The 21946-nt window shown below is 51.5% G+C and overlaps 1 protein-coding gene across 2 annotated transcripts in view; it reads left to right on the top strand.

The window, feature by feature from the left end:
- CIDEC (cell death inducing DFFA like effector c) overlaps positions 1 to 21946 on the top strand; it is a 105735-nt gene that overhangs the window by 75961 nt on the left and 7828 nt on the right. For both annotated transcript variants that reach the window (XM_085624282.1, XM_085624281.1), the window contains exons 4-5: positions 1217 to 1366; positions 3204 to 3391. In XM_085624282.1, coding sequence (XP_085480408.1) covers positions 1217 to 1366; positions 3204 to 3391 — 338 coding nt within the window. The remainder of the gene's footprint in view (positions 1 to 1216; positions 1367 to 3203; positions 3392 to 21946) is intronic.

Below are 21946 nucleotides of genomic sequence, written 5' to 3'. Positions count from 1 at the left end.
AGTTCATGTCTTCATCTGTTCCGCTATCTTTCCTTGCTATGTAGTTACATTGTGCTGCTCCTTGCTCGCCATCAGCATGCTGTCTGTCTTCCTTCACCCCTTCCACTTCTTCTTCCCTTGCTTTGCAGTGCTTCTTATTCAGGTCCTTGTTACCGACCTACTCATTGGCATTACTAGATCCTTCCATCATCTTTCTTCCCTATAACAATGTTCCCCTGTTCCCTCTATATTCTGTTATTAGATCATTCTCTTCATCCTGAAATGTATAAATCTCATCATTCACGTTGGCAGACCCTCTCTGTCTTCCCTTCTTCCTTGGACTCCCTTCTCAACCTCATCATTGGCTTTGTTAGAATACAATGATCTTTCTTCTAGCATTTAGAATTGAAAATCGAAGCATTTGACCGCTCCGGCTGCATTTCATGGACGGTTGTCCAACAAGAGGTCCAGTATGGGCTAGATACGCCTGCTGTTGGATCCAAATCTCCATTCGTCTACCACTCGACCCCTTTTGTGTGGATTCAAGGCACCTCTTGCATGTTCGCTGAAGTGTGTGTGTGTGTCTCCCCGTGTGTGTGTGTGTGTCTCTGTGTGTGTGTGTGTGTGTGTGTCTCCCCGTGTGTCTCCAGCTATACTTGATGGCTCATTCCAATGCATGTGTGCATTCTCCGGTTCATGGTGACTCATCTGTGTGTTTACTAGTTCAAACCAACTCTTCTGTTTGTTTACTAATTCAACCCATCGCTTGCTTTTGTTGGCTGGTTCGGGTGAACTTCTCTGTGCATTAACCGGTTCTTGACGACTCTGTATGTTCAGTAGTTCAGCTCCTCTCTTGCATATGTTGGCTTCTTCAAACCAACTCTTCCGTAAGATTTTTAGTTAAACCCATCTCATGCAAGTATTGGTAGTTAGGACTGGCTCCTCTGTATGTTTACTGTTCCAGCACAACCCTTGTGTATTTGTATTGGTTCAAAACCAGTTGTTTGAAGTCCAACTGGTTAAATCCAACTTTTCATCTTGGCATCTCCCTCTCTTCTTCATTATCTCTCTATGCTACGCCTTTACACATCTCTCTCCTAGCCTTTCTAGTTGTCTCTTTTACATGCTCCTTGATCATCGTCTGATCTTCTACTGGTTGAAGCTGCCCTCCCCCATTCAGTTATTTGTGTCTCTGGTTCCTCACCGTCGTCTTGTCTCTTCTTCACCCTACCTCCAGGTTCAAGACGCTCTGCTGGTTACTGGCGCCCTCACCCTGGTTCTGGACGAGGACGGCACAGGTGTGGACACGGAGGAGTTTTTCCAGTCTTTGGAAAACGGGACTGTGTTTGTCGTGCTCGAGAAGGGACAGAAGTGGAAACCTGGGGAGGTGAGACCTGCGAGCGGAGTGCAGCGCGTGGAGCGCTCTCTTTTCTACTCTGTTGTGGAGCATTGCACAGCGTTGCCAATCATTCCTGATGCTCGTGAGGAGAGCATGGTCTGTCGTGTGATTTACTCTTTTATTAACGGGCACAATTCCCTTAGGCTGCTGATTGTGCGACAAGGGGGCCTGAAAGCGCGACAAGGGGGCATGAAAGCTGGGAGTGCAGCGATGCACAGGGGTGATTCTGTCCTAATGTGTGGCTATGGGTTCGAGAGCTCTGGATCTGCTTGAAGAGATGTGTGGGCCTCTGAGGTTTGCTATTACTTGTATTAATCATGGCATTTCTAGGCACTGGGTGGCTCAGTGCTCTTAGGCACTGGGTGGCTCTGCGCTCTTAGGCACTGGGTGGCTCTGCGAGGCACTAGGTGACTGTGCGCCTCTAGGCACTGGGTGGCTCTGTGCTGCGAGGCGCTGTGTGGCTCTGCAAGGCGCTGGGTGGCTCTGCGAGGTACTGATTGGCTCTGCCCTGCGAGGAGCTGGGTGGCTCTGCGAGGCACTGATTGGCTCTGCCCTGCGAGGCGCTGGGTGGCTCTGCGAGGCACTGATTGGCTCTGCCCTGCGAGGAGCTGGGTGGCTCTGCGAGGCACTGATTGGCTCTGCCCTGCGAGGCGCTGGGTGGCCCTGGGAGGCACTGGGTGGCCCTGAACTGATGCACATCTCCTCCCTCGTGCTCCAGTCTTTGAACACAGAAATGTATTCTCTGGCCTCCCCTAACCTGGACTCTACTAGTCTCTTTTCTCTATTGTTCCTCCTCTGCCAGAGGTCTGGAAGTGCTGCTGGACACAAAGGGCTCTTTGGTTTCTTCGACTCCTCCACACACAGTGCAGCCTGACAGCTTTGGCTCTGTTTGGGATTAACCGACCCCTCCACTCTGTGAAGCCCCTCGTGAGCACTCTTGTTACGAGCACGGTGGAGCACTGTCCTAGTGTACACATGGATCTTCTCCTGCCTTGTGAAAGTCCTCCTCCTGCTGTTTACTCTCCCTTCACCCCACCTCAGTCCCTCTCCTGACCACTGGCCATGAGCTCTTGCGTCCGTTCCACCTCCTCGTGTAAATCGCCAAGTTTGTTCCTAAGACTCTTATATCGCCAGTGCCCACCCAGCCCCTTTGTTGCGGTGCCCTTCACCTACTCACCGTCCTCCAACCCTCCGCAGGGTCCATCGATCACTCCACATTCTCTGCTATGCCCTCCTGATGGACCTCATGGGTGTAGCCTCTCCACCCACCTTCAAAACTGCTCTTGAAGCCATCTCCTCAACAGGAAGTCTCACTCCTCAACAGGAAGTCTCCAACTTCTTGCTGTGCTCGCCACATGCCCCAAGTGATGAACTTTCTACTCATGCTATTCCTTACCCCCCCTCCCCCTCCAACTCTTGCCCCTCTCTGGTGGGTTAGACTACAAAATGAATGTATTGTTTTGCTTTTTGTTAATTCTTTCTCCTCGTTACATTTTACCCCCCCCCCCCTTATTACACTCCCCCCCCCCCCCCCCTCCCCAAGGCCTTATGTGATCACATTATGCCATGTGTTTTGTATCTACAGTGTTTGTTGTAGAAATACTATTTCTTTCAATAAATACAAATACAATATGGATTATCCTTGGACAAAAACAAGCTGCCGTGCATTAAATTCAAGATATGGCTGGGCCGGATGCTCTGCTCTTCTCTAGATCAGTGGTTGAACGCAGCAAGGCTGGATTCCATTGGTGTGCGTAGCCCAAGCGTCCTGTGTTGGCATTGTTGGTTCTCCATCGTATCTCAATTCTTTTTTTATCGTCCGCAGAATTCTGGGTACCACCTCGGCCTCAGCCAGAAGCAGCCCAGAAGATTTGATGTGGCGCGTGTCAGCTTCGACCTCTACAAGCTGCATCCTCGCGATTTCATTGGCTGCCTCAACGTGAAGGCGACGCTCTACGGCAGCTACACGCTGTCCTACAACCTGCAGTGCTACGGAGCGAAGCGGCTCATGAAGTGAGTGGGTGCTTACAATCTGTGCGCGAGGTCCTGGGCAGGTGCCAGGGCAGTAAGGCACGCGACCTGCAGACCGTGTGAAAACTGACCTGTAACGATGACGTAAGAGCCCGCGCAGAGCTGGGGACTAGATGGCGACCAATGTGGTACATGTCCTGTTCCTGAATAAGCATCTTAATTTTGTCTTGGTTATGTGACGTATAACGTGTAAATGATGGTCACAATGGCCTCTAGGCGCTTCTCATGAGGGCGAAGACCATGAGAAGACACTTTTGATCACAGTAGATACCAAAGTGAGAGAGTAGACCACGCTAACAGTAAAGTCAGGGCGTTAAGTGGGCCGGGTCTCACCAGTGCTGAACACCGGCAGTTTTTTAAAGGGGGGCTCGAAACGGGTCTCTGTTTTGTGCCCTTGACGGACTGCAGTGACAGCAGGCACATCGATGTGCGCGTGCTCACACTGTTTATTTATCTTATGCAACTAACAACCATTGACAAAGCCAATAGTCCTGACTTGTTGTAGGTATGATGTTACTTGTTGTATCCATATCTGGGTGCAACGACAGAAACCGCAAAATACAAGTTGGGAGGCACACTATGCTAAGCACATTTTCACCTTGTGTTTTAGCCACGCCCTTAATTACATTGCCCATTTAAGAGACCCACCTCCCCAGTTTTTTCATCCCACTTAAAGTCCTGGGTAAAATGCCAACATTCCACGGTGTATTAATAGGTGAGCCTGTGACTGCCTTTAAATCCTGCTGAATTGTATCTGCTGGGGCTGCGACAGGCGTTTGACGATCATCCTGGCCTTGGGAATCTCCAGATGGGTGTGGAGGTGATTATGGTAGGGCATAAGAGGAATGGGCACAACATTTGTCTGGGAGGGTAGGGAGAGCCTGGGCTATGCTGATTCAAGAAAGCTCCAATGTGGAAGGTGTTGTGCATATTAATGAAATGTTTGCATGCTCAAACTGATTTCTGGGTGGGACGCTCCAACCATCTGATTCACAGAATAGGGATCCGTGAGCATTTTGGATAGCTCTGTACAACAGAGAGCATTGGTGGAATTCTGGGATAATGGACTCAGGGGTGTAACTATCATTTGTGCAGCAGGTTCAGTGACAGCATGAGGTGGTGGGGGCGCTTTCTCAGTTATGAGTATTTTACTGTCCATGCAGACAGCAGGTAGGACCGATTTTGACTCCTCACAAAGTATCAATCGCACCCTTGCGAAGCCACTGAAGGGTAAGGAAGACTGGTATCTGGAGTAGTATTTTTATTCTTCTCAATACCCCTTTGTGGGGAGGTGAAGCACTTGCCCAGAATGACGACACATCACACTGTATAGGACATGTGGATAGAAAGGGGTTGTGTTTGGTTTGAGCCGATGCAGTGTTTTCATGTCGTGCGCAATGACGACTGAGGGGCAGTGATCCTGTTATGAGGCGCATCACATGGCAGTGTGGTGGATGGATGGCGGTATGTGGTGGATGGATGGCGGTATGTGGTGGATGGATGGCGGTATGTGGTGGATGGATGGCGGTATGTGGTGGACGGATGGCGGTATGTGGTGGACGGATGGAGGTATATGGTGGATGGATGGAGGTATATGGTGGATGGATACACAAAAGGTAATTGTAACAAAGACTAAAAACTATTGGTGTGTACTCAGACACACCTGTGCAGGGTGCTCGGAGTGCGCACCACAAAATTCTCGGGCCCGGTCATCTATATGACCGCATGTGCCATGTGCAGATGGTGGTGAGTGAGTGAAAGAATGCCAGATGGAAAGAAATATAATTACTACCACGAGCAGTAGTGATGTACTTTTTTAAACACAAGAACGATGCTGCAGCTGAATAAATACACCCCATAAACGAGGAGAGAAGTGGAAAAGCAATCGAAGTGGACAACCTGAGCAGAAGGCACACAGATTCTAAAAAGGCCCAGGTTTCACCTACTCCTGCTAGGCTCAAGGAAGCCAACGGTTTGAGAAGGGGTTCATGCCCCCAAGCCCCTCCGATGCCCCTAACGATGGCCAAGCAGCATTTGGGAAGCCCTGGTCTGGTCGTGGCTCAGACCCTAGCCAGACTGGCCCCTGCACATGCACGGGTGAGAGATAACGTGCTTGGTCAGTGGATGCCCCGACCGCACTAGAGCGGATCGGCCTGCCTGGAGTTACCTTTCTGTCCTCACCCCTCCATGACACCCAAATACTCCTCTCAGATCCCAAAGACCTCTGCTCTTTCTAATTTACATAGGAAGGCCCCACCCTCACCTTCCAGGGTTTCCTTCCAGGCAACTTCCACTTTCTTTATCAGCAGTGAATGACACTTCAGGGTAAAAAAGAAACAATGTGCTGAACAGAGGCCGCTCCTGCTCCCGCTGCTTTGGCCGGGACCGCAGCATGGCACAGAGTCGGTAGTTCCCATTTTGTTCCATTTCAGCCCAGCTCTTGTTTGACCCCTGACCCTTGCAAAAACACATTTCATATATGTCACCGCAGGTTAACCGGCCTTCTGAGCTCCTCTGTCTTGCAGTCTGCAATCGGCGAAACCTCCAGGGTGCCCTGAGGGCAATGCCACTGATCCCCGGGGGCTAGCACCCAATGGTCGCTCTGTCAGTAGATACTAGCCAAGGATATACATGATGCGCCTCCTACTGGTGAAATCTGATAGCCTGCAGATGGAGAAAAACCCTTCTGCTAAACGGCTTCTTGCAGCCAGAGAACATCTTAAGTGACATCTTATGTGCGATTGATGCCCTTGTGAGATGTGAGCATGCGAGATGCTCAGCCCTCTCTCTGCAGTGAGGCCCACATCTCTGGAGTGAATTATACAGTATTGCAGCAGATGATGGCTTATGCGGCAAATGCAGCAACTGTATAAGTATCCGAAAAACGCCAAGGCAGCACAATCACATAATCCCAGTGGCCCTGGTGTGCCAAGGCAATGAAAACAACCAATGGCCCTGAGACGCAGAAAGAAAACACCCAACCATAGTCTCGAAATTGGTTAACGGTTAAATTGCTGCCGCTCGGCCCCCTCCTCTCACAAATGCCACCACCATAGGAAACCCACCGTGCACTGCACAGCCACTGGCTGGCAGTGTCAGAAGCCGTGTTTTGCAAAAAAAAAAAAGGGGGTATCCCTGAACACATTTCCTAAATCAGGGTGTAAATTTCACATGTTGGAAAAGCCTTTAGGAAATTTAATCATAAAAAGTGGACCTAAGTAAACGTTTTGTACAAGCAATATATACACACACACACACACACCCACCCATGTGATGGGTATTGTTGGACCTGTCAGCCCTAGGGTGGTCTCCCCTTCTATTTTTGTATCGTGCCTCATTTTTTCCACCCTCATTTTTATGTTGGACTAGGTCTCCGGGCGCCTTTTCATTGCCAAACAGTGTTAAGGTGCTCCCTTCTCCCAAGATGGCTGCCACAGGCCCCTGCTACTGCAGAGTGGTCTTTCATAGTAAAACCCTAGCTGCCAGGAGCTGGCTGGAACCCCACAACAATGTTGCGACTCCAGCCTGCCTTTTTGTCCCATAGGTAGAGTGGGAAAGCTCCTGGAATGTGCTGGAACCTTCTAGAAGGGAGGTGTGGTTTTTCTTTTGCCGCCTTGGCTAGAGGTCACCTGACCTAGGGCTACTTAATAGTGGGAGGGAAACTTTTGTGGTGAGTTGGCCTTTGGGGTGAAGCAGAGCTGGAAGAATCCACCAGGAGTGTAGGCGGTAGGGCCTAGCCAGGGACTTATGCCTCTGAGAGTGACAGGATTTAGGTGCTGCCTCTTAAGTGAGTGAGGGACCCTGTGAAACCCACTGATCTTGCCCAGCAGTAGGAGGACCCAGAGACTCTCTGCCCAGCCTGACTAGGAGGGATCTAGTCGCCCTCTCCATCCCTACCCCCCTGTAACAGAACCCTTTAAGGGCACCAGATACATCTGCGCCAACAAGACTTTATCTAACATCTGAGAACAGAGATTTGTATGCCAAGCACTGAGACTGCGTGTCCAGATTGAACTCTCAAACTTATATGCCAAGCACTGAGACTGCGTGTCCAGACTGACCCCTGAAGCCGTATGCAAAGCAGATTGAAGAGCCACCGGGGATCGACCAGGTATTAGCGCTGTGACCCCTGCGCTCCCTGACCTGGCCTGGGACCCCCGGCAGCGTGCTCCGCTGAGTGCGGAACCCCCATCCTTAACTTGAGCCTCCCCTGTGACGTGGAAGCCAGCGCGCTCACCGCCGCGGCCCGGAGGCCGGAGAAGTGCCCTGCAGAGTCGCGAGGCCCGTGAGAAGCCCGGGGCCCCGCCGCTGCCGTCGGAGCTGTGTGAGAAGGTGCGCGAGGCCTGGGGCAGAGTTTCCCCATCGTCGCTGGAGCGGACGCCGAGAACGAGGTAAGCCCGGAGGCTGGGATTGCCCCTGGTGCGCCCCCCTACTGGTCGGGAACCGCACCGCACCCTCAGCCCGGGTCCCCTCTCCGTGGGAGTTCCCCCCTCCCCCCCCCCCCCCCTTCCAGCGCGACGGAGAGAACCCGCCGAGGGATCCTCTCCTTGTGCACCCGTGACTGCTCTGAAGCGAGGTGCCCTACGAACTGCACCGGAGCCGAGAGACTCGCTCCTCCCGTCCCGGGCGCTTCCCGTTAAAAGCTTCGTGAGGCGCATTGACTGTCCTACCCCGCATTGAAGTACCCAGCGCCCATAATTACAAATAGCGCTCTGTTATTCATGTGTCATATTGAAGTGCTATATGTTGGTGATTACGAGTAGCGCTCTGTTATTCATATGCCATATTGAAGTGCTACGTGTTAGTGATTACGAGTAGCGCTCTGTTATTCATGTTCCATATTGAAGTACCACGTGCTATTGATTACGAGTAGCGCGCTGTTATTCACGCCCATGTTGAAGTACTACGTGCTATTGATTACGAGTAGCGCCCTGTTATTCATGCTCCATAATGAAATGCTAACTGACATCTATTACGAGTAGCTCTCTGTGCTAGATGCCCCGTTCTGAGGTCCACACCAGTTAGCGCGCCTAGCGCCATCATCACCCCCCCCCCCTAAGGCGCTACAGGAAAGTGAGGTGCGCGTGTACCTCTAGGTGAAGGGTAGTTGTACCTCAGGCAGTACTGATTTGTTATGAATGTCATTTGTGGTATTACCAGCTTATGAAATGTACTGCTACCTCATGAACTGCATCTAACGTGATCTGCTTGGATAAACTTGAGTATTTACTTAACTCCTACCGTGTGGCGTCACTTATTGTGTGTGTTCCTTGTCCCATGTGAGGTGCGTGTTGTATGGTTGCTTTACACACAGACCTTTGGTGGCCCGACCGCTCGTGTCACGTTACCGCCCCATAGGGCCTGGAGACTCCAGGTCTTACATTGTTGGCGAGCGGTGGGATCCTTAGGACCTGTGACCATACAGCACCCTTCCGTGAGGCGAAGGGCGCCACAATTAAACGCCCATTTGTTCCAGAGCTTGAAAACCATTGATTGCTGCATTGTTATTTCCACTGTCCAGGTTGAAAGTGCAAAATGAGTCCTGGTTAGCTGAGAACTGTTACCTATACCCTAGGAAATTTTCTCCTTAGTGTCTGGGTCCCCACCTGCCAGAATGGAATTCCGGTTAGCTGACCTCGAGGGGTACTCAGTGAAGCAACTAAGGGAGTTCGGGCAGGGGATGGGGTGCCTGGGGTACGGAAGGCCAAAGGACCGGAACTCCGCACCGCCATTAGGGCATGGGTAGAAGCCCACCCAGAAGGGAGAGGGGATGAGGGACAGGAGGCACCAGAGCCACCTCAGGAGGAGAGCGCCCAAGAAGTGACCGACATATTGAATGTAGATGTGTCTGAAAATGTGCCCCCAGGGAGACGTTCTGGGGCCAGTAGTAGGACAGGGTCGAGGAAGAGCGCGTCTCCAGAGGAGTACGAGGACAGGAGGGAAGAGAGGCAGTTAAGGTGGGAGCTGGCCAAGTTAGAACAAGAGAAAGAAAGGGAATTGGCCAGAGTGGAACAGGAAAGAGAAAATAGGAGATGGGCAATGGAGGAGAAGAAGCTTGCGCACGAGCTTCAGCTAAAAGAGCTGGAGTTACGCGCCCTCCAATTGAACGCGTCCAATAAGGACAATGGTGGCAGCATACCTAAGGAACATCAAGAGTCAAAGTTCTACCTACCTAAAGAGGTAATTGCCAATTACACAGTGGGGGGACGACATCATGAAATGGTTGGAGGCATACGAGGTATTTTTGACGGCCCATGGGATACCCAAGCGTAATTGGGGAGGTGGTTTATACCGGTATATACCTCCCAATGTTAGGGACACCCTGTTATATTTGGCCAAGGCGGATCAGGTAAGGTATGCCCCCATGAAAGAGGCCTTGTTAAAAAAGTTTGGTCTCAACCCCGAGAGGCACAGGCAAAAGTTTCGTGGCAGCCATAAGCTGTCCACCCAGACATGGGTAGATTTTTTTGATTATGCGAGGAAGGCACTAGATGGTTGGGTGTGTGGCAGCGAGGTGCAGGACTACCAAGGGTTGTACGATCTTTTTTTAAGGGAGCACCTCTTGGATAAGAGCTTTCCGGAGCTGCGCCAACATCTGGTGGACCGCAAGTTGATGGATCCCCGTGAGCTTGCGGAGGAGGCAGATATTTGGGTGAGCACCCGGGTGTCTCACAAGGGCCCCGGGGGAGATGGCTCAAAAGGCGGACAGGGTTTCCCCCCAGAAGAAAGAGGGGGGGGAGATAAAAAGGTGGAGTTCTCGAAAGGTCCCCAAAATAAGTTTGGGAAGGGAGTAGGAACCCCACCCCCGTCCAATTCCACAAGACCCACTTACCCTGACAGGAGTCAGCAGCCTAGGATTGTTCGGTGCTACGAGTGTGGGGAGATTGGACACTACAGGGGAGATCCCAAGTGTCGCAAGCGACCACCAGCCCCAACGGGCGTGAAAAGTCCCGGGGTGAGTAGTATAGCGCTTGGGGTGGAGCTGCCCTTAGATAGGGAAGGGGAGTGGACAGGCCTGACGCTGGTTTCACTCGGGGATAGAGAGGTGGTCCCCGTAGTGTCCCTGCCCCCGAACACTGCTAAATATCAGCAGAGGGTGAGAATTAATGGGGAGGAGGTGGAAGCTCTGAGGGACACAGGGGCCAGCATGACCACTGTCGTGCGGCGGCTGGTGTCCCCAGACCAAGTAATCCCCGAGGAGTTCCATCCGGCCGTATCGGCTGACGGCAGTATGAGTCACTATCCAGTGGCTCGTGTTCCATTTGAGTGGGGAGGAGTCAGAGGCCTGCTGAGAGTTGCTGTGAGCCCTGCCTTGCCTGTGGGGTGTTTGCTAGGAAACGACCTGGAGCACACCAAGTGGAAAGACGTCGAATTTCACGCTCACACCGAGATGCTGGGATTACCAGGGTGGACTTGCGTCAGCACGCGGTCCATGGCTGCCCGGCATGGAACTCGCCCTGGGTTGGAGCCTGGAATCATGGCCCCACCCAGAGCCCAACGTGGAAAGAAGAAGGTGGTAGAGGACATGCCTCGTGAGATGGATGGGGAGGCCGGAGAGGTGCCCCCGGAGTCCGCGTAGGTAGATGTCGTTCCTGTGGAGGACTTGCCGACCCTTGCTGACTGGCATGTGGAAGGAGGGCCTACCCGGGAGGAATTTTGTCAGGCACAAAGGGCGTGCCCCACGCTTGAAGGCATGCGGCGGCAGGCCGAAGCCCAAGTGGCCAGTCAGGAACTGGGAGGTTATCACGTGTATTGGGAGGATGGTCTCCTATACAGTGAGCCCAGGGTGCCGGTACATGGATCTTCGAGGGCCATAGTGGTCCCCCCAATGTTACCGGGCCTTTCTGCTGGAGTTAACGCACGAGATACCCTTAGCCGGACACCTGGGTCAGGACAAAACCTTTGCACGGTTGGTCCCCCATTTTTATTGGCCCAGGATGAGGATTGCATCAGACATTTTTGCAAGACCTGCAAGTCTTGTCAGACCAGTGGCAAGACTGGGACTAAGTTGAAGGTCACGTTGGAACCGCTCCCCGTGGTCGGGACCCCTTTTTAGAGGGCCGGTATCGATATTGTTGGGCCATTGGACCCTCTGACTGCAGCGGGACACCGGTTCATCTTGGTTTTGGTGGACCACGCCACAAGGAACCCAGAGGCTATTCCTCTGAGGACCATCACTGCACCGGTGGTGGCGTGGGCACTGTTTGGGATTTTTACCAGAGTGGGATTCCCCCAAGGTCGTGGTGTCGGACAGGGGCACCAATTTCATGTCGGCCTACATGCAGGCCATGTGGAAGGAGTGTGGGGTGACCTACCGGTTCTCCACTCCTTACCGTCCCCAAACGAACGGACTTGTAGAGCGCTTCAATAAGATATTGAAGGGGATGATCCGAAGCCTACCAGAGGGCTTGAGGCGTAAATGTGATGTCCTCCTCCCCTGCTTGTTATTCTCCTACCGGGAGGTACCGCAGAAGGGAGTCGGGTTCAGCCCGTTTGAATTGCTCTATGGCCATCCTGTTCGGGGTCCCCTCAGTTTAGTGAAGGAGGGGTGGGAGAAGACTTCACAGAAGCTTCCCCGTGACATTGTCAGCTACATGCTGGCGTTCCGCAGCCAGATGGCCAAGCTGTGGAAGGCAGCCACAGAGAACCTGGAGGCTAGCCAGACCGTGATGAAGGAGTGGTATGACCGCAACGCTTGGACGGTCGAGTTAGACGTTGGACAGAAGGTGTGGGTTATGGAACCTGGGGAGCTTTGTGCCCTCCAGGACCGGTGGACTGGCCCGTTCGACATTGTGGAGCGGCGAGGCCCGACCACGTACGTAGTCGATATGAAAACCCCCCGTCAGCCCCTCAGGGTGCTCCACGTCAACCGCCTGAAGCCGCACCATGAGCGATCAGAGCTTGCTCTCCTGATGGTGACGGATGGGAGCGAAGAGGAAGAGAGTGAAGCTCTTCCTGACCTTCTAGCGGTGCAAGAGAAGGATGGTTCAGTGGAAGGTGTAGTCCTCTCCCCATCCTTGACCCCAGAGCAACAGAGGGACTGTCGCCATGTCCTGGGACAGTTTGCCTCGTTGTTCTCCCTCACGCCTGGAATCATTTATCTGTGTACCCATGATGTGGACACAGGGGACAGCCCCCCGGTGAAGAACCAGTCTTACCGGCTCTCTGACCGAGTGAAGGATAGCATCCAGCGTGAGGTGGCAAAGATGCTGGAGCTGGGGGTGATAGAACCTTCCAGCAGCCTGTGGGCTAGTCCAGTGGTGTTGGTGCCGAAAGCGGCCCCACCAGGTACGACACCGGAGCTTCGGTTCTGTGTGGACTACCGGGGGTTGAACTCTGTCACGAAGACAGATGCTCACCCCATCCCACGTGCAGACGAGCTGGTGGACCGGCTGGGAGCAGCCTGGTACCTCAGCACCATTGACCTGACATCCGGATATTGGCAGTTGGCCATGGCCGATGGAGCAAGGGAGAAGATGGCGTTCTCCACCCCCGAGGGCCACTACCAGTTTCGAGTGATGCCCTTTGGGCTCAAGAATGCTCCGGCCACATTCCAGCGGTTAGTGAATCAGGTACTATCTGGCCTGGAGTCCTTCTCAGCTGCCTACCTGGATGACCTAGCTGTCTTCAGTGGCACCTGGGAGGACCATCTGCAACACCTCCAGGAGGTATTGCAGGCGCTGCAACGCGCTGGCTTAACAATTAAAGCCAGCAAGTGCCAGATTGGACAGGGATCTGTCGTGTACCTGGGACACCTGGTGGGCGGAGGTAAGGTGCAACCCCTCCAGGCCAAAATCGAAACCATCTTGGCTTGGGAGCCCCCCAAGACCCAAACAGAGGTCCGAGCTTTCCTCGGCCTTACTGGGTATTACCGCCGGTTCGTCAAGGGATATGGCACCATCGTAGCCCCCTTGACGGAATTGACCTCAAAGAAGCAACCTCGCAAGGTCATATGGACAGCTGCATGCCAAGAGGCCTTTGACACGCTGAAACATGCGATGTGTACCGCTCCAGTACTAGCAACACCAGATTTCAGCAAGGAATTTATTGTACAGACCGATGCCTCAGAGCACGGCATAGGTGCGGTGCTCTCGCAACTCAATACCGAGGGCCAAGATCAACCTGTGGCCTTCATATCCAGAAGACTCCTCCCTCGGGAACGGCGATGGAGCAATATTGAGAGAGAAGCCTTCGTGGTGGTCTGGGCACTGAAGAAGTTGAGGCCATACCTCTTTGGCACTCACTTCCTTATCCAGACCGACCACCGCCCCCTTCGCTGGCTCATGCAGATGAGAGGCGAAAACCCCAAGTTGTTGAGGTGGTCCATTTCCCTACAGGGGATGGACTTTCGGGTGGAACATCGGCCCGGAGTTGACCACGCCAATGCTGACGGTCTCTCCAGGTTTTTCCGCCTTAGTGATGAGAACTCCCTAGAGGTTGGGTAGCTCTCCCCTCTTTCGGCTGGGGGGGACGCATGTTGGACCTGTCAGCCCTAGGGTCTCCCCTTCTATTTTTGTATTGTGCCTCATTTTTTCCACCCTCATTTTTATGTTGGACTAGGTCTCCGGGCGCCTTTTCATTGCCAATCAGTGTTAAGGTGCAGGTGCTCCCTTCTCCCAAGATGGCTGTCACAGGCCCCTGCTACTTCAGAGTGGTCTTTCATAGTAAAACCCTAGCTGCCAGGAGCTGGCTGGAACCCCACAACAATGTTGCAACTCCAGCCCGCCTTTTTGTCCCATAGGTAGAGTGGGGAAGCTCCTGGAATGTGCTGGAACCTTCTAGAAGGGAGGTGTGGTTTTTCTTTTGCCGCCTTGGCTAGAGGTCACCTGACCTAGGGCTACGTAAGAGTGGGAGGGAAACTTTTGTGGTGAGTTGGCCATTGGGGTGAAGCAGAGCTGGAAGAATCCACCAGGAGTGTAGGCGGTAGGGCCTAGCCAGGGACTTATGCCTCTGAGAGTGACAGGATTTAGGTGCTGCCTCTTAAGTGAGTGAGGGACCCTGTGAAACCCACTGATCTTGCCCAGCAGTAGGAGGACCCAGAGACTCTCTGCCCAGCCTGACTAGGAGGGATCTAGTCGCCCTCTCCATCCCTACCCCCCTGTAACAGAACCCTTTAAGGGCACCAGATACATCTGCGCCAACAAGACTTTATCTAACATCTGAGAACAGAGACTTGTATGCCAAGCACTGAGACTGCGTGTCCAGATTGAACTCTCAAACTTATATGCCAAGCACTGAGACTGCGTGTCCAGACTGACCCCTGAAGCCGTATGCAAAGCAGATTGAAGAGCCGCCGGGGATCGACCAGGTATTAGCGCTGTGACCCCTGCGCTCCCTGACCTGGCCTGGGACCCCCGGCAGCGTGCTCCGCTGAGCGCGGAACCCCCATCCTTAACTTGAGCCCCCCCTGTGACGTGGAAGCCAGCGCGCTCACCGCCGTGGCCCGGAGGCCGGAGAAGTGCCCTGCAGAGTCGCGAGGCCCGTGAGAAGCCCGGGGCCCCGCCGCTGCCGTTGCAGCTGTGTGAGAAGGTGCGCGAGGCCTGGGGCCGAGTTTCCCCATCGTCGCTGGAGCGGATGCCGTCTGACGCCGAGAACGAGGTAAGCCCGGAGGCTGGGATTGCCCCTGGTGCGCCCCCTACTGGTCGGGAACCGCACCGCACCCTCAGCCCGGGTCCCCTCTCTGTGGGAGTTCCCCCCCCTGCCAGCGCGACGGAGAGACCCCGCCGAGGGATCCTCTCCTTGTGCCCCCGTGACTGCTCTGAAGCGAGGTGCCCTACGAACTGCACCGGAGCCGAGAGACTCGCTCCTCCCGTCCCGGGCGCTTCCCGCTAAAAGCTTCGTGAGGCGCATTGACTGTCCTACCCCGCATTGAAGTACCCAGCGCCCATAATTACAAATAGCGCGCTGTTATTCATGTGCCGTATTGAAGTACTACATGCTAGTGATTATGAGTAGCGCTCCGTTGTTCATGTGCCATATTGAAGTGCTATATGTTGGTGAGTACGAGTAGTGCTCTGTTATTCATGTGCCATATTGAAGTACCACGTGCTATTGATTACGAGTAGCGCGCTGTTATTCACGCCCATGTTGAAGTACTACGTGCTATTGATTACGAGTAGCGCCCTGTTATTCATGCTCCATAATGAAATGCTTACTGACATCTATTACGAGTAGCTCTCTGTGCTAGATGCCCCGTTCTGAGGTCCTCACCAGTTAGCGCGCCTAGCGCCATCATCACCCCCCTAAGGCGCTACAGGAAAGTGAGGTGCGCGTGTACCTCTAGGTGAAGGGTAGTTGTACCTCAGGCAGTACTGATTTGTTATGAATGTCATTTGTGGTATTACCAGCTTATGAAATGTACTGCTACCTCATGAACTGCATCTAACGTGATCTGCTTGGATAAACTTGAGTATTTACTTAACTCCTACCGTGTGGCGTCACTTATTGCGTGTGTTCCTTGTCCCATGTGAGGTGCGTGTTGTATGGTTGCTTTACACACAGACCTTTGGTGGCCCGACCGCTCGTGTCACGTTACCGCCCCATAGGGCCTGGAGCCCCCAGGTCTTACAGGTATTAAAAATATATTTTTTATTTATATAGGATTTTTTTTTCCTTTTTTTTTAAATAAAAGGAAGGAAGATTAAGCATTTATCTTCTCAAAACAATATCATATGTACAGTGATCTGCAATAATTCATTCTACATCTACATGATTTCAACTGTAAATAATCCGTCATACTGATACATTCACACAGGGCCTATTTGTAAACAATATTGTATGTAAGGATCACATACAGGGATTATCTGTTGTTTGAAAGGAGGAAACATGGATTGTACAATGAAAAATTCACTTCATTTCATTGAGCGATAATCCTATTAGGCATGGCTGTTGAAAATCTGTGTCCGACCCACGTTTCGACGCGGCACCTTCATCAGGAAGCCACGTATGGTTTAATAAAACCACCTTGTTTTTTAACCCCTTCCATGCGGCGCGGATTCCCCCGCGGTGCTGACCGTTGCTTGCGCGGGCGTGGTCATGACGGAACGGTTCCGTCATGAGCACAGCTCAACCGACGCTCATGACGGAACCGTTCCGTCATGAGCACCGAAGGGGTTAAGGCGTCTCGCACTATTTTGTGGGTTAATGTGAAATTAGTGCGGCCACTGCTTGTAACTGGAGATCAAATACTATCAGAAAGTCCGGTGCCAAAGACTGTGTTGCATCCCCCGAGAGTAGCAGCGTGTTGATTCTGGTCAACTGCGGCGTGGTACGTCATGGCGTCTGCAAGTGATTGCCTCCACCATGACGCATTAAGCCACAAAACTGTGAGACGCCTTAAAAAATCCCTGTTTTCAATAATTCGGATTTACAAGGACGCTCCCTTTCCCACTCCCATCTGTAGCACATATCAAAACATTGAATTGACGGTCATTGTAATCGACGACAGCAGCAGCGTAGGACACAGATTTTCAACAGCCGTACCTAATCTGATTATGGCTCAATGAAATGAGCACATCATCACTGTAAATATTATGACATTGTTTGGAGAAGATAAATGCTTAATCTTCTTCTTCCTCCCTTCTTTTATTCTAAAAATATATATATATATTACCTACTGGCGGTTGCCAGTAGGTAGTTATAGTTAGGACCACGTTTCCATAGGAAATCCGCAACATTCTATTTTGAATAACTTTTGCGCCGGTCGACGAATCCTCGCGAATTTTTAAAAATAGGTGGGGCGCTACGCTCCGCTCCTACCCTGAAAGTCTCGGGGGGGATTCGTCAAGCGGGGGCTGAGATAAAAGGGGGGTCCCAAAACGCGTTTTTCCCATGCATTTTTCCATAGGACCTTTAGACACAGCTACAGCCCGAACGGCTGAACAGAATTACTTGAAATTTGGCAGAGAGGTAGTCCTCAAGTCAAGGAAGTGCCTTTTGTAGGTTTGGTGTAAATCTGTTCAGTAGATTCTGAGAAAATAGCCTTTAAATCAATATATATATCTGAGCCAGCTTACCGTACGTGTACGGTGGCGTGCGCGTGCGCGTGCGCGATTCTGATTGGCTCTTAGATCTAAGTAAACATTCGAATCGGACGAAACCAGGAAGCGGCGGCCGCCATTTTCTCTCTCGCACTGAGAGTGTGGATTAAAATACAAAGCACAAAAACATGTAAAGGGGCTGTTTGGACAGCTCCAAAGCACCTAGCCATGTTGAGGGAGTCCCCAAAGATCCCCCAAGGCCAAAAACGGAATTTTTATTTTTTCGCTAATTTCGCCGATTACGCTTACGTACGGTAAAAAAATATTAAAAAAAAAAAATTAACCACATTCTCCCCACCCCGTGTGCAAACAAGGCCCGAAGGGCACCATTTGTGCATGGCTTATAACATGTGTAAAAAATTAAAATATTACCTTTCAAAACGAAGTGCATCATATGTCCTCCATGTGCGCACGGTGCGCGAAGCGCATCGTGCGTACATGGCCCACCGTGCATGCACGGCACTAACTGCGTAAAGTGGGCGCGCGGTGCGCGAAGCGCACCGCGTGCTCACTGTGCGCGCACGGTGCGCGAAGCGCACCGTGCGCGCACGGAACGAACTGCGTTAAGTGGGCGCGCACGCCACGAATGGCGTAAAGTAACTTAGCATTTAAAAAACCTTGCAAATTCACTGAAAAAACCATAGGTTTCACACATGTTATAGTTAGCGGAAATTTTACTGATAAAAAAACAATGAAATTCCCCCGTTATAGTTAGTGCAGGCAACTATAACTCACGCGACCGCAATCTTCTGCTGATGACATATGTGTCTTTATGAAAAAAAAATATTTGTAATATATGTATAGCTAAAAATTTATGGAAGAAGACATGGGCAAATAAGTGTCTAAATACAGTATTAGCATCAGCCGAGGATTGCGGTCGCGTGAGTTATAGTTGCCTGCACTAACTATAACGGGGGAATTTCATTGGTTTTTTATCAGTAAAATTTCCGCTAACTATAACATGTGTGAAACCTATGGTTTTTTCAGTGAATATATATATATATTTTATTTTATTTATATAGAAACATTTTTTTGATACCCACCACATGGGTGTGTGTATAAATTGCTTTTACAAAAAATTACTTTGTTCCACTTTTTATGATTACATTTCCTAAAGGCTTTTCCCACATAGTGTCAGAAGCCGCCTCCCTTTCCTTGAAGACCGACATTCTGACGTCATGTCCTGCTTTCTATTTACTGTTCAGCACGATGGTTTCAGGAAGGAATAAAGGAACGCTGCCCCCATAAGCTGAGAACAAAAGTATCAGGGACGTTGTGTTTTTTATTTTTTTTTATTTTCTGTAAATAAATCTCCGCTTTGGGGTTTATTTGTGAAAGATTTTTTTTAAAACTTGTCCGTCATGCCCCAATAGCATTCAGATCAGTCCAGGGACTGGATTACAATAAGTACCCCAGGGGCGCATTGGCCGTTTGCACCCGCTTAGCATTCCCCGGGGACACATTGATGCTATAGAAGGGGGAGCAGATGCTTGTGCATTCCCTTCTATTATACCGATTTGCACTGGCACACTTAAAGCGCCAGCACTACCTTCAGGGGTGTTCCCTCATTTGCATAGGGGCATGTCCTATGCAAATGTGGTCATTCCTATTACTCTGCGCCCACGCCGTATTACAGACGCAGGCCCAGAGTCAAAGAAGCCCTCAGGAGGCACACTGACAGTGCGCCGTTTAAAATGTGGTGCACTGTCAGTGCGCCCCCTGAGAGCAGCCCCCTGCAGGGGGTAATGGGACCCCCATCCCATTGCAGGCGGGTGCAGTCACTGACTGCACTCGCCTGCAAGGGGATCTCTATTACCCTGTAAAAGTGCAGGTGGGTGCCGTCTGCACTGTGAAAACACGGAGCAGCTGCTCCGTGTTTTCACATTTATGCCCTGAGGGCAGCACATACATCATAATAGGGCACATTATGATTGTTTGCGCCCGGTGCACCTTTTTAAAAGTGTGCTGGGCGCAAACCATCACAATGCATAATATGCCCCCAGGATGTCAGTCTTCACCAAAATTGTTCCCCCGTTTCGGCAGAAGGACTTTAGACAAGATAGACTTTCCAGCCATACAGGGAAAATGTAATAAGGTAGGGTTGGCCAGGACTAGGCCAGACGAGGCGGTGCCTTTAACCCCTTCAGTGCCCGCCCCTTTCCCCGCCCTGTGCCGGCCGTTGCATTAGCGGGCGGGGTCTATGACGAGCTGGACTCGTCATGGGCACAGCGCCACCGCGGCCCATGACGAGTCCAGCTCGTCATGGGCACTGAAGGGGTTAATGGCAGAGCCCTGCCACCAAAGTCATAAGGAGCCCCAACGTCTGATGTTGGAGAACGCTCTGCAAGGCGGTGCAGCACCAATGCACAGCTCTGGACAGAGCGAGGGGCTGCCAGGTACCGGCTGCGCCGAGGGGCTGCCAGGTACCGGCTGCGCCGAGGAGGAGGTACCACCAGCGCTATCCCTGGTACTCCTCACCAGGTCTGACTCCCCAGTGCACTATTCTACTTTCTACACTTTTACAAGTCAAACTGTTTCATTGATCTTATTACCCAAAGCCAGTGTTGTGTAGAGAACAGGTAAGGCTGGGGCAGAGTCCGTCACGTGTCTGCTAGCAGCTTTTGTTAAATGTGACTTCAGATTTAGAGAACTCTTGACGGGGCTGTCAACCATGTTTTTGGTCAACTGCAGGTTCCCCTTCACGGGCTGGAGTTCATGGCAGCACCCTTTTGTAGATTGTGGCATCACAGCTCCCACCCCTGGACTTGGACATTTGTGATCTTTTCTAGGGGTGGAATTGCCCATTACAGCCCCCCCCATGCCCCCACCAGGGTGCAATCTGTGACTGTGTCCCCTAACAAAGGGCCCACCTTGTGCCAGCTTCCCGTGAATAGGCCGGGGCATTGTAAGAGTGTGCTGCCTCTGGGACAGCGCACAACTAGGGCCTTTCTCCCGCCTTTTTTGGTCTTGCCTAGGCATAAAGCTCTGCATACTTTCCTCCCATCTTTTTAATTGGCTTTTGTCCCTGTCCTTTGTAAATGGTGACTTTTCATTGGTCATTTTAGTAGTCCCTCCTTAGTACCGCCCCTTCTCTTCTTGTAACATCCCACGAGGACACCCCATGTTACTCCATAGGTTTTAATTATAGCCTCAAGGCACTATTTTCTTAAAGGCCTTCAGACCGGACACTCACTTTGTCCTAAACTAGGCTGGCAGTGATTACTTTACTCCCTAGCCCATTTGACATTTATATGAGACCTTCTATAAATTTCCCTTAATCAGCTTCATACAGAGTATAACCTAATCCGGAATTAATATAATAATTCTTTTGTCACATTTCAAAGCTACTAATTGTATATATGGACATAGCTATTTGAATGTACTTGTGGTACTGTCTTGCATGCAATGCATTATGGGTAGGGTGGATTTACCATATCTTCTGCAGGGTGCAGTACCATATGTGACCAAAACTTTGATGCTCACTAGGGTAATCTAGGAGCAGCTTGGGGTACTTCACCTAGAAAAACAGTGCTGGTGCCTTGCTCACTGGGGACCTCTAGGAGCAGCTTGTGGTACTGCACCTAGACAAGCAGTGTTGGTACCTTGCTCACTCGGGACCTGTAGGAGCAGCTTGCGGTACTACACCCACACATGCAATGCTGGTGCCTTGCTCACTCGGGCCCTCTTGAATCAGCCTGCAGTACTGCACTGCGACATACAATGCTGGTTCCTGGCTCACTACGCAAGCATTTGCAATGCACTAGGTCTCGCATTACTGAAAGCATGATCTATTGACGTTGCATTATCTGCAACACCAGTACCTTAAGTTATCGTTGATGTGAGACCTATTGTGTTGCAAATGCTTGTTTACGTGTCTGTAAGATGCAGGGCTGGCATTTAGCAACGGCGAACAAGGCTCAGGCCCAAGGCGCCAATATTGTGAGGGGCGCACGGAGCTGTATGCATCATGGTTAAAGACAACCGCAGCAGCAGCAGCCCTGTCATCTTGATCCAGCCTTGCCCTGTCCTTGAGTGCTTGTTTGTATCCAATTTGCCAGTAATGGGTATTACTCCTTCATTATCATACAGTGGGTAATGTTTTAAACACCCCTTTTCCCCCCCTTCCTTGCCTTCGGTCACCGCTTCACCCCTGCTGACACACACCAACAAAACAATCATCTGCGTGAGGCAGCTCAGCTGTCGGTGATTCAGGTGAGCAGGAGGAGGTCCTTGAGGTGAGCAGGAGGAGGTCCTTGAGGTGAGCTGGGGGAGGTCTGGGGATGCTTGTGTTCAGGGACCAGTCCCTGCTCATGCAGGTACTGACCAGTGAACACAAGAGGGTCCCCTTGCTGCCTCATTTAATTCACTGCCATCAACAAGTGCGCCAAATGTCTCTCGCCCAGGGCGCTCTGGTAAATGGCAAATTCATTTGGCCAAAGGCATTTCCACAGTTTCAAATAACAGCGTCCCAAGCAAATATTGATTAACGGGCATACTT

This window comes from Triturus cristatus, chromosome 9 (genome assembly GCF_964204655.1).
Source record: "Triturus cristatus chromosome 9, aTriCri1.1, whole genome shotgun sequence".
In the NCBI taxonomy this organism is placed as follows: domain Eukaryota; kingdom Metazoa; phylum Chordata; class Amphibia; order Caudata; family Salamandridae; genus Triturus; species Triturus cristatus.
The sequence above is the reverse complement of the archived record's forward strand: the minus strand, read 5'-3'. Positions and strand labels throughout refer to the sequence as shown.